Below are 12,858 nucleotides of genomic sequence, written 5' to 3'. Positions count from 1 at the left end.
ACGAAAATGCTACCGTGTCGATTTTGTAAAAAATTTTTTTACTAAACAAGGCCGTAGCTTCGCCACTGCAAGGACCCACAACAGAGGGACCCCGTCCGTCCGTCCGTCCGTGCACGCATACGCGCAGGACCACCAACTCACACCAACCATGTCCATTATAGTCAGAGCGTGGACTTGCATCTGGTTGAGCTTTCGAGTCACAAAGCCCAGGGAATTGCAGTTGCAGGCAGCAGGCAGTGGAGCATGGACAAGGAAGGCGGCGGCCACCATCACCACCACACCATCCGAGTCCCATCCCCAACCCCAGGTCCGATTCCTGATTCATCCGCTCTCCTCGCTTCCTCCCAGCACAAATTCAGCCATCTCTTCTAGGGTTTGAATTATTCTCGTATCACCTCCCCGAACCAGGGCTCTGCTCTGCGTGGTTTGGGGCTTCAACTTGATCGTCTCGCTGGTTGCTGTTTTTCCTGTAGTTTCTAGCGCAAAGAGTCTCAAAGATAGTTGGATTCTGCTGAATGGCTACATCCAGCAGTTTCTATGGGCAACGGGCATTTTTTTTGTTCCCCTTTAATTTTGAGTTCTCAGTGGCATGGGAATCGCGATTTGAGTGCACACACACCTCCCCTTTTTTTTTTTGGAACTTTTTCTTATTTCAGTTAAATAAACTCACTAAGCAGACCCTGAAACATGTTGTCCCGCAGAAGAATAATTTGTTATTGCCGTACACGGATGATTGGAAGTGATTCGGCATTTTCCCCCAACGACCACGTGGAACAACATATATTATAATATATTCGTGTGAACAATATGATACTACGTACGTACTATAGGTTTTTTTTTCAGAACCTAAATAATATCATGAAACTCAATCCCTGTTTCTACCTTCCAATTTATGTACACATCTTATGAAATATCTTAGTTGTGTTTCAAACTCTTCGCAAGAGGCGAAAGACTTCAGTTACCTGAAGTTTGCCACAAACTCTGAATATATCCTAATTCTGAACTGACCAAATCAGTCCATATGTTCATTCCTTCTCAAACCACACTCATCACTGTAATTCGTAGCAATGCTGGACTATACATCATAGAACTGGTCATCAGTAATTACTAGAACCAAGAAATCTGGAACTTCCTGTTTTTTCTCCTTTTTTTATTTTGCCAGCGTCTCTGAATTTCCAGTTTCCTTTGCTGTGTCTAATAGATAATAATATAGCAATGGGGGAGGAGACCTCGCAGGCAAATGGCTCAACGACGACGTCGCTGAGACGGAAAGCGGCCGAGGTGATCGCCACCTCCCTGGAGACGTACCGGAGCAAGCCGTTCTCCTTCTGGTTACTCCTGTTCCTGAGCAGCGGCGCCATGCTCACCGCGTTCCCGGCGTCGAGCCTGCTCTCGCGGCTCTACTACACCGACGGCGGGCAGAGCAAGTGGATTCTGTCGTGGGCGGCCGTCGCCGGCTGGCCCCTGCCCGCGCTGCTCCTGCTGCCGCTCTACGCCCTCGGCAAGGCGTCGCCGACGCCGCTGTCGCTGACGCTGTGCTTCTGGTACGCGCTCCTCGGCTTCCTCAGCGCCGCCGACAACCTTATGTACGCGTGGGCGTACGCGTACCTCCCGGCGTCCACGGCGTCGCTCGTCGCGGCGTCGTCGCTCGCGTTCTCGGCGCTCTTCGGCCGCGCCATCGCCAAGAACACGCTGAACATGTCCTCGCTCAACGCCGTCGTGGTGATCACGGCGGGCGTGGTGATCGTCGCGCTGGACTCCGGGTCGGACAGGCCCCCCGGCGTCACGCCGCGCCAGTACGCGCTCGGCTTTGTCCTGGACGTGCTCGGGTCGGCGCTCCACGGCCTCATATTCGCGCTCTCGGAGCTCGTCTTCGCCAGGGTCCTCGGCAGGCGCTCCTTCCACGTGGTGCTGGAGCAGCAGGCGGCCGTGTCGCTCTGCGCGTTCGCCTTCACCTCCGCGGGGCTCGCCGTCGCCGAGGGCTTCCCGGCGATGCGGCGCGAGGCGGCGCGGTTTGCGCACGGTGGCGAGGCCGCGTACGCGAACGTGATGGTGTGGACGGCGGTCACGTTCCAGCTGGGCGTCCTCGGCGGCACCGGCGTGCTGTTCCTGGCGTCCACCGTACTCGCCGGAGTGCTGAACGCTGTCAGGGTGCCCCTCACGAGCATCGCCGCGGTGATCTGGTTCCATGACCCCATGAGCGGGTTCAAGATCTTGGCTCTGGTCATCACTGTGTGGGGGTTCGCGTCCTACATGGTTGGCCACTCCTCTGTTAGAAAAACGTCAAGAAGTTGATATATTACCTTTGAGTAATGTGTTTGGTTTTCGTCTTAATGAAACACGGGCCCTAAACCCCGTTCGCGAAAAACAGTAAGGCTTTGTTTGGATGTAGTCGGATTCACATCAATCCACATGTATTGGGGTGGGTTGGAGTGGAACCTAAATTCCACCCCAATCCACTCCAACACATGTGGATTGAGGTGAATCCGACAACATCCAAACAAAGCCTAATGTGTTTGGTTGGGGACATGGCAATGGCCAAGTGAGACACAATATCCCATTTCATTTTGGTGTTTGGTTAGAGAAGTGGGGGTCGCAGGCTCGCAGCCCCATGGCCATCAGCCTCCTGCTCGCGCCCACTCCTCTCTCCCGCACAGCTGAGCCAAGCGGCCGCACAACTGTGCCTAGGTGACCGCACCCGCTCTTGCACCGACAACGACGACAATGCCTGGGCAGCCACGTCTCCCAGCCATGGTAAAGGGAATTTTCTTAGATAAATATTTTTTTGAATAGATTAAAAGATGAGTTGAATTTAAGTCCTAATCGAATTCAACACAAGATTATTCCACTCATTTTATATTTTATCTAAATAAAACCCTAACTCTATCTTCTCTCATGGCATTTTTATGATTTTTCTGTGTTTTTCTATGAATTTTAGATTTTTGCAAAAAGAAAAGGAAAATCGAAATGAAAAAGGATAAAAGGTCCGCCATGGACCAGATTCGGCCCACTCGGTCCAGGCTGGATCTGAGGCCCATCAGGAAGAGGCCCATGCAAAAAAAGGAAAAAAAAAGGAAGTTTTGCAACAGGAGCCCTAGGTTTTGCCAAAATCCATTTTGACCTTTTCTTTTTCTCCTGCACTTGTACACCATGGACCCAATTCTTGTTTCTATTCCTTCCCCATTCTCCATCTTCACAAAATCCGAAAAACACATAGGTGCTCCAAGCCTGCGGCATGGGATTCGAAATATCTAGAACCCGAACGTCCGGAGCACGCCTCGCATCCGGACGCCCCTCAAACCGCTTAGCCCTCGCGTGCACTTCCCGAACCTGACACGCGCGCATGTTCCTAGCCTAGTCCGAGGTGCGCCCCACAACCTGCCACGTTCGCCCCACGCGTGACCAGCACGCCCCAAATGTCCCCTAGCCACAACACCTGCGCGATGAGCACGTCCTAGCACCCTTGGCCACAGCAATTGCATCTGTTGCCCCCTAGCACCTCCGTCCACTAGGCCCCTAGCGAGCCATGCGCTCTCGTCCGCCCGACTTGCCCCTCTTTGACCTAACAACATAAAAAACTTAAATATAACACTTGCAACAACACAGAACAACCGCTGCAACATTAGGTTGAAGGGACTGAAATATTTGGAACATATTATTGCAACATTACTATGAAGTGTATGAAACAATAATCGATTAAAAACACTTGCAAATAACATAGAATAACTGCTACAACATAGGATTGGAGCAATTTAGGCATATAAAAACATCCAGATCAGAAACGATTGCAACATTGTGTAGAAACAGGTGAAACAGTTTGAACAAAAGTGTTGTTGCAACAATCCTTTGAAACACTTGCAACATATCAACAAAAAGTGCGAATATCCTGATCTACTTTTGTAATATCCATTGATTCTACTACAACATACCTTTGAAGTTCTAAAACAATTGAAAGATACAATTGCAACATTGGACGAGAGAAGAGAGCGTGGTGTGGGGAGCGCCATGGCTGCCAGATCTGCAGGCGTCGAGAGCTCCTTGTGGGGAGGACGCCGGTGAGGGGAGAGGGAGGGGCGCCGCTGAGGTAGGGAAGGAGCACGCTGGGGTGCAGGAAAGAGCCACCATAGAGGAGGACGCGAGGGTCAGGGAAGAAGCAGCTTTAGCGAGGGCGACGCCACGTGAGCAGCTCAAGAGGGGTGCGCCAATGAATGACTCGTTGCTACCGTGAGTGGGGGCGCATGGCTCGGGCGGGGGCGGCGCCGGCGCCGGCGAGCGGCTCGAGAGGGAGTGGCAATGAGCGTCTCATTGCTATTCGAGCAGGGGGCGCACCGCATAGAGTTGGCCGTGCGATGGTGGCAAGTGGGTGAGGATAAGGCACGACGTCTGAACTCTGGATGGGAAATGACGCAAACCAATGGAGGAGCGCGAGCCACGTCTGAAGATGAAGTCACGGATCGGACACCCGATATATATATATCATTAGCCTATGGGATTGGATCCATGTCCACAGAGGAGCACCATCAAAAGTAGCATTCTGAATGTTTTACTTCTCCTTGCTAGAAATGCAGAACAGACAGCAGATAAAGTGAACACGCACCTTGTAATTTAAGCACGGTGTCACATAGAGCACAAATTAAACTAAATCAGCAGTAGCGCACATCCTCTAGAGAGCCACCAGCCATATTCTCTGAGTTAGGAGTCCGAAAGTTTTGACATTTTCACTTGTATGAAACCTATTAAGACAACAGAATAGTCCACAATCAGCACCATTTTGACAGAATAATGGGTTGTTTTCAGAACTTAGACTTAGATTCTTGCAGCAGAAAAACATTGCACATAAATTTGTAATATAGAACCTGATGCTTATCTACAACTTATTTTTTTTGAGGTTTCAAGTTCAACCAATCACACAGTAGACTGCTAAGGCATATTTTAATAACACATTTCCTCCTAAGCCTCTACATCTAAAATTTTGCTGCACACGAGATGTAGCCTGAACTGAACATGCTGCCTACCATCCAAAATTCCTCCTAATTATCATGCAAATCTAGTAGGGTAAATGGCAAATTAACAAGCCTATGAGGCATAACCAGTAGACCACTTATAAGTATGCACGAGTATACCAATGATGCCAGATCTAGAACAACAATTAACTAGACAACACAACCTCAATCTACAGACAGAGAGGAGAGGACCAAAAGGGGGGGCGTGATTGCTTATCTCGCTAGGGTTTCGACCCAGCATGTCTTTGAGACCCATCGTCTCCTCTCAGGCGACCTGTGAGAGCCGCCGACACTCATCCGTGACTTGTGCATGGGAGACGCGTCCTGGGAGGGAGGGGATCTTCCTGGGAGGGAGGGAGACCGACGACCTCGTGTGCCCTTTGCCTCGACCGGCGATCTGTAGAGGTAGTAAGGTACGGTGGGCTGCAGCGGCTGTGGCAATGAAGGAGCGGCGACGGTGGATGCGGCGGCGGCTATTCCCTAAAGGAGCCACGAGGAGCACAGGAGTGAAGTATGTGAGACCTTTAGGGTTTCGTTCAGTGGATGAGGCTTAAGTATGAGCCAACTTTTTTCTACCAACATCTCCTGGCCGTTCATCTTAGAGATCGATGGATCACATTCATTAGGGTTTTGTAAATCTGGCCATATGACAGAAGCCCATGGGCTACTGCTGGGCTAAATTGTTATAGGCTGATGAATCAAGTTTTGCTATTATTTCCAAACTAAATTTATTTTATATTTGTTTAATAAACAATTCAAAGTTTGAATTTTAAAATATGAGAATTTCGAAAAAAAAGTTTTGGGATGGTAAATGATTTGAAATGAAAAGGTTGTAAGCAATAAATTGAAAACTCTTTGAGATCTACAACTTTTGTTTTGGTCAATTCTCTTGGTTCAAATAATTTAAATTTTGAATTTTAAAATATTAGAACTTTAGACAAGATTTTGGGCAGTAAATGATTTCAAATGGAAAAGTCATCAACAACAAAGTTGTAGAGATCACCAAGATCTATAACTTTTATTTTGGTAATTTTTTCATCTGACATAATTAGAATAAAGTGGTAGTATACATCTACAAATGGATACATCTCTCGTATAGTTTCACATAACTAATGGGAGATGTATTATTTGTGAATAATGTAGATTACCACCTCGTTAAAAAAGTTTAATGTAATGCTGATATACCAAAAAAATATTGTCATACAAGTTTATAGATTTTTATAACCAAGTTTACATATTATTATATTGATTCAATGGTAATTCAATAAATAATTACAATAATTACTAAATTTGGTTAGAATTCTTCAAATTGACACAACAACATATTTTGGATCCATAAGCATTGTATAAAAATTTCACACAATTTTAATAAAATGGGACTATACATCCTTCACATGTAGAACCATCTCTCACTTAGTCACCTGACTTTTTACAGTTTACTCTTCACATGTAAAATCCTGTAGCAACGCGCGGGGAATTCACCGAGTTCCTAATATGACGGAAGGAAAAACAAAATAATATAGTGGAAGAGTAATTTATGCATGCAGATATTAGGTGATGATTTTCCCTTCCATCCAAATTCCAGGACAAATAAAGTCAGATAGCCCTATTGCATACAATTCGAAAGTTGTCTTATTGGCTAGCTCGCACGCTTTGGAAGCAAGAGGGCACATGTTCGAACCCCCTTATACACCTGTTTTTTTGATTGGTTTTTCCCCCACCATCCCGGTAGCATATAGAAGTCAGAACGCTTAAATAACAAGGTTCAAGACCCAACGCCACATATTTTATATACCAGTTTTCCTTTTTTTTTAATGTTTTTTTTCTTTCCATCCAGACTCTATAGAACAAATAAATTCAGAATGCTGCAGCGGGCACCATAAAACGATGGTCCATTTGGTTTACTACTCATCTAAGCCTTGTTTAGTTCCAAAATATTTTGTAAAATCGACACTGTAGCTTTTTCGTTTGTATTTGACAAATATTGTTCAATCATAGACTAACTAGGCTCAAAAGATTCGTCTCGTCAATTTCGACCAAACTGTGCAATTAGTTTTTATTTTTGTCTATATTTAATACTTCATGCATGTGTCTAAAGATTCGATGTGACGGGGAATCTGAAAAATTTTGCAAAATTTTTTTGGAACTAAACAAGGCCTAGTTTACCATACCAAAAGAGCATGTGTTCAAAGCTCGTCAAAATCCCATTTTTTGCTTTTCTTTTTTGAAAATTTTCCCATCAATCCTAAGACTTAGAGTTGACGTGGATGGAAAAAGTTCACCTAGAACCAGCAGCTATGTAGAATAAGAGAATATTTTGTAAAAAAATTATAGTAGTCCTATATTTTTTATGACGATCAACTATTGTCATGATCTATCATCGCAAAGGCCATGCTGAGTATACTGTGACGACGTTTATGACGAACACACAGCTTGGTCACAGACAGTTGTCATCATATGAACAATCGTCATAAACAGTCTCTGTTTATGACAAATAGATGCTCTGTTATCTGACAATCGTCATAGAAGCCCAGATTTCTTGTAGTGATATATCATTAGCCTATGGGATTGGATCCATGTCCACAGAGGGCGTGCGGGGGCGTGGGGGCGTACGGCGTTGAAGCCCATTTGCAAGATGATCCAAAGAGACTTAATGATGTCGAAATCATACATGGGTACAAAATATTTAGTGCATAATGCATGGTTGAACTTTCTTAGCCGGGGACACAAATCGTGGGGTGTACCGAGCTTTATTTTGAGTGTCCCTTCATTGTGTAGATCGAAGATAAAGAAATATTTGTTTCTAGATATAACAAGAAAAATAAACGAAAAAAAACGACGCTCGAATGGAGCACGTACGAAATAAACGATGAATCACATGACTCTCGGACTTGTTGGCCGGTGGGAAATAATGCCATCACTGCACATGTTACATCGAAAATGAGCGCGTAAATATATAGTCGTCACTTGTTACTAAAGTCAGCAACGCAAACTATGGAAGTTGATTGCCTCGCACAGCGTGTTGTCTTTTGCTTGCTTGTCTTGCGAAAAAGCAGGTTCGGACGTTACAATGCTCCGCCGCCGCGAGTTTCTCTTTGCGAAACTATCAAAGAGAGATGATTACGCATGCATGTGCACACCCGTGACCCACCCAGCTAGCTAGCCGAGATCGATCTCGAGAGGCCGGGTCGAGTTGATCGAAACGATATAGATGATATGCTCGGAGATGCAAATATCCTTGGTTTGTTTACACATGCAGTCTGGTTGCTTTCAGACTCCCTCGGCTGTTGTCCAGTGTACTATAAATCCTGCCCCCCTTGGCTAACGGCTCTGCGCTGTAACCGGATCGCCGGATCCTCTTGAGCCTCGCTCGACACAAGCTCTGCGCCCAAACGATAGTCACTGGAGAGCAAGCAACGACTTTTATTGCCTCATTTCAGATCGTCTATATATTCCGTTATTGCCCTATACAGAGGTAATAAGCAGGCATGCATGCATGTAATAAGGTCACGCCAATCCGAGGTATAATTAGTATTGTATGCATATATGGTATCATCATGAGTTAAATTTGATATGAAGATATGCAGGCGCCGTCTCAGTACGTCTTGTTCGGGTATTTAGACCAACCGTCTCTGAATTATATAAGACGGATCTAGATATCGACCGTCTCAAATAATTAGTCATCACAGACAGATATACTGTGAACGACTAAATCAGCGACGGTGTACTTATTTTAACCGTCGCAAAACGTTTTTCTGTGACGGGTCGTACAAGCCGTCTCTGAAGCACCCGTCATCTTTGTACATATCTGTACTAGTGACAGCTTCTTTGAAAAGCGTCTCTCTCTCAGAATGAAGTGCAAATAATTTATAATTTAGAGTGAAGGAAGTACTACTTAATTATTTTACGAACGATGATGATGGTTCACAAATGCCAATTGCCATTCCTTCTCATTGGCGCTTGTGTGGATCCAATGCAAGTGTTCCAGGCGGTCACGGTCACGTGATGGGTGGTATATTTTGAACTCGCAATCTGTTGAAATGAATTGGCTAACTGGATCGCCATAAGTTTACTCCGTCACGATTTATTTACTTCATAATTTTAAAAAACACATCTGAGAAATCTATGGTGCTAAGAACGTAACGGAGAGAAAGAGGGAACTCGCTGGAACACAAGAGAGAGATATAAGCATCGTGTTCTCCGAAGCCCGCCGGATTTCACTAAGCTCTCCACAGATTTGTCCTAAGTGACCACGAAAAACTGATTTATGAAAGACAATATTTTTCATAGACTAGCAAACAAGTCTGTGCATTACGAGGGAAGCCAACATGTATAGTATATAGGAATCGGGATTTGGTATCATCGCAGATTATAACTTCGGATCATATATATGATATACAGTAAAACACGAACTAGTATACAAATCGGACTTCGTATTCCATCATTAATTATTAAACGCGAGTTGTTATAACTTGTACCGTATGTATATAAATTCGGGTCACGTATGAGACATGGAGGACATGATGATTGATGAGTGTAGTTTGGAAAGTAAAAAGAAAAAAAATGACGGAAGAAACTCTCCACTACTCGATATAGCCTTGTTTTTTATAGCGTTTGTAACCATGTCAACAAACCGATATAGCCTTTTGTGATAGGAGGAACGAAGCATTATATCTTTTCTCCCCCTGTAGAGACAAACAATGCAATTTCCTCTCTTGCATCGCATCCCATTGGACCCTGATCATGGGACACGCCTACAGTACCCTATACGTGGAGTATATATATCTCCCGACTCAATACCTCGTGCCCCTCCCCCACTCTCTGCAACTGCAATAATCAACAAGCCATTCCTCTGCTTTTTTCTGGTGTAAGCCTAAATAAGCAAAGTGAATAAAGTCATAACCCCCCCTAATCAATGGACGGCTACTCTGCTCTGGCCATGGTTATCGTCGGCCTTGCCTTTGGCGAAACCCTCTGGATGGATCATCTCGTGCCGCCGCCGTTCTACGTGATCGCCTCCGCCGTGTTCACGTGCGCGGCCTTCTTCCTCGGCGTGGCATCGATCCACGCTAGAGCTGCCGCTGTGTTCCGTCTTCAGAGGTTCCTAGTCACGACGGCGACAGCTGCCTCCATGGCTGCTGTCGTCGCCCGGTGCGTGGCCCCTGGCCCTGGCGCGTGTGAATAAGACGAGCAGTGCGGACGACGCACGCACGCACGGACGTCTACTGAAGCAAGATAGCCTGATAAGTGTGTACTGCACTCCGATCCGCTGTTGTCATCGGGAATCATCCTCTTTTACCTGCTGAACTATACTCCTGCATGTGTCTTTCGTTTTCTTTTCGTCAGTCAGTATATATGGCATGCATGCAGAGACGTAGATATATATGTCTCGTTCGTATAGTATATGCATGAAAATTAAAGGGCAGCATGCATACAGGTCATCAGAGTGAATTGCGGCGATAAGTTGGCCAGCCCGTGTGTAGTGCTGTAGACTGTAGTGTTGTCTGTTGTGTGGTGACGCGTGTCTCGCAGCTTCACTAGCTTGCGTATATAGGCGATCTGTTGTAAGCTGTTTATACTAAGTGAAATATTATACATGCATGTCATATCGTATAATGTGAAATCATAACCATGTAACAATCTGAAGTTTACTCTTTTATATAGTACTTCCACCGTTTCGAACTGTACCCTCTCTGTTTCCTCAAAGCTTCAATACCTAAAATCCATCGTCAATCAAACTTTTTTAAATTTGATCAATATTATAGAAAAAACATCAGTATTTATGACATAAAATGAGTATCTTATAAAAATATATTATATAGTAAATCTAATAGTAGATCTAATTGATATATGCCTGATCCGTTTGATATGATAAATCTTTTTATTTTGTAACTTTGGACATGATATAATTTGTTCAGATCAAACTGCCATGACAGTATTGTTCATTTGGCTGATAAGTCATGGCAGAAAGTATTGTTGGCTGATTTATTGTGATAGAAAAACATTGCTGATAAAATAATAGGTAAGTGAAGAAATTCAAATAAAAATGGTAGAAAACTAATAGCCATTTTGCTTTATCAATATTTTTAGAATTACAAAATCATCACAAAGTAGATATTAAATTATTTTTGTATATAACATATAGACAAGGGTAGCTCATAAAAATAATATAATTACAATAAATATTTAATAATTAAATAATATCAACTAATCAATCAATACTATGTTTATATAAGTATTTATCATGAAATTATAAATTCTATAAATAATTTACATCATAAATAAATAAAATAAAGTATTTAATTTACATCAACAAATATATGATATTTAAACTAAATTAAACTATTCTTTATGTATCATTAATAAATTTAAATTAATACTAAAATTTATTTATAGATATACTATTAAATGATTTTAATGCATCATTAGTAATAATGAAGTAAATAATTGGTCACTCGTTATGGAAAGAAAAATTTTAAATTGGTTCATACCTTATTTTCATTGTAGATACACATACTGTCGGATATTGTCAAATATGAATTTAGAATCGGATAGAGAAAAATACTGAAAAACAAATTCTGATATACCCATTTAGTTACCATATTAGAAACAAATACAAATACAGGTATCCATATGACAAGTTTTAATATCGGATAATTCAGATATCCATTTCGATTTTCCATCCTTATCTCTAAGTTTGGGCTTAGAAAAGTACTCATCAGACGGTTTGTAGCCACAAAAAGATATGCACCGAACAATCCTATACAACTAGGAAAACAAAGAAGAGAAAGGAGCGCATTAGGCAAACAATCCTATTGCGCCTGCTAAGACTAGAGAAAGAGAACTTTGTTGGAAGGTCTGCATGGGACAAAGATCTTAGGCGTCAAATAGTCTGGTCCGTTGAAACAATAAAGAAGAGTATAAACACAGACAATCCGCACAATAGAGGAGGAAGAACAATGGAGTGGAAGCACCTGCACCTCAAACTTGTCCAGTTGTGACTGATGAGCAAGAGGAAAAAGGTGAATGACTGTCTAGGGAAGATGAAGGCAACTGTTAATATTGCAACATTTGTGGGTGAATAATGAGAGGAATCTTCTTAGATATTGGAGTCGTACAAGTTGCAAGTTGCATTGTTGGAGGTGGAGTTACTGGTGATGGTGTTTCAAGGATGCATTAGGTTGCTCTTCGTGAAGCAACAAGGTCGTTAACTCGAGTCTGGAGTACATGATGGTTCCACACGACAAGCTTCAAGTTCGCACATACTCGCCAAGGTGGAGATTATTGAGAAATGTGTCAAATATTTTTGTAGTAAATTTGGACTTATGTTGTAATTAGCAATAGTGGGTACATTAGGTATAACTAAGTGTTGGGCACTTGTAAGCCGACCTGTCTACAAAAGAGAAAGGGATGTACTTATAACAAAAAGAAAAGGTGACAGACGATGCCCCGGACAGCCGGTGTCGTGGTTTCAAGGAGGAACATTCATAGGCAATGCCCTACGGACATAAGCTTTGGCCGAACCTCGTTACTATATCTCAAGTCCACGGTTTGTTGTGTGATATTCTATATGATGATGGCCTATGTAGATTCAAGTAATCACTTTCAAATCAGATGTTAGTATCGCAACAATTTACATAATTTGTATCACATGACTCGTGAGTTGTGACCAACAAAACAATATTCAGTGTAACCCTTGTTTCTTTATTATTGTCAACAACCATATCGACACATCTGTGATGACTTTTTTTGACCGAATCAGTAGGGAAGTCACCTACCTATATTTGTTTTGCTTTGTCTATTAAATGAAAGAATGTTATGTACAGCACGGAGAAAGAGGAAAAACAGAAGGCAT

At 43.2% G+C, this 12,858-nt stretch overlaps 1 protein-coding gene across 3 annotated transcripts; it reads left to right on the top strand.

Moving 5' to 3' along the window:
- On the top strand, positions 137-2,334 carry LOC8074194 (probable purine permease 5). 3 transcript variants are annotated; one of them, XM_021452841.1, is made up of 2 exons: positions 137-307; positions 1,237-2,334. In XM_021452841.1, the coding sequence occupies exons 1-2, from the start codon at positions 149-151 to the stop codon at positions 2,293-2,295; spliced, it is 1,218 nt and encodes a 405-aa protein (XP_021308516.1). In that variant the 5' UTR covers positions 137-148; the 3' UTR covers positions 2,296-2,334. The 3 variants fall into 3 exon arrangements, with proteins under 3 accessions (XP_021308516.1, XP_021308517.1, XP_002462820.2); XM_021452842.1 differs by having other exon boundaries at positions 152-307; positions 1,202-2,334; XM_002462775.2 differs by lacking the exon at positions 137-307 and adding an exon at positions 314-1,100 and having other exon boundaries at positions 1,202-2,334.

This window comes from Sorghum bicolor, chromosome 2 (genome assembly GCF_000003195.3).
Source record: "Sorghum bicolor cultivar BTx623 chromosome 2, Sorghum_bicolor_NCBIv3, whole genome shotgun sequence".
NCBI lineage: Eukaryota > Viridiplantae > Streptophyta > Magnoliopsida > Poales > Poaceae > Sorghum > Sorghum bicolor.
Note: the sequence above shows the minus strand (reverse complement) of the source record. Positions and strands in the feature narration are given on the sequence as shown.

Bases quoted from the DNA above. Each gene is read 5' to 3' on its own strand.
- LOC8074194 (XM_021452841.1), top strand. From the start codon at position 149: ATGTCCATTATAGTCAGAGCGTGGACTTGCATCTGGTTGAGCTTTCGA. The intron at 308-1,236 runs GTCCGATTCCTG...GAGACCTCGCAG, and splicing joins AGTCCCATCCCCAACCCCAG to GCAAATGGCTCAACGACGAC.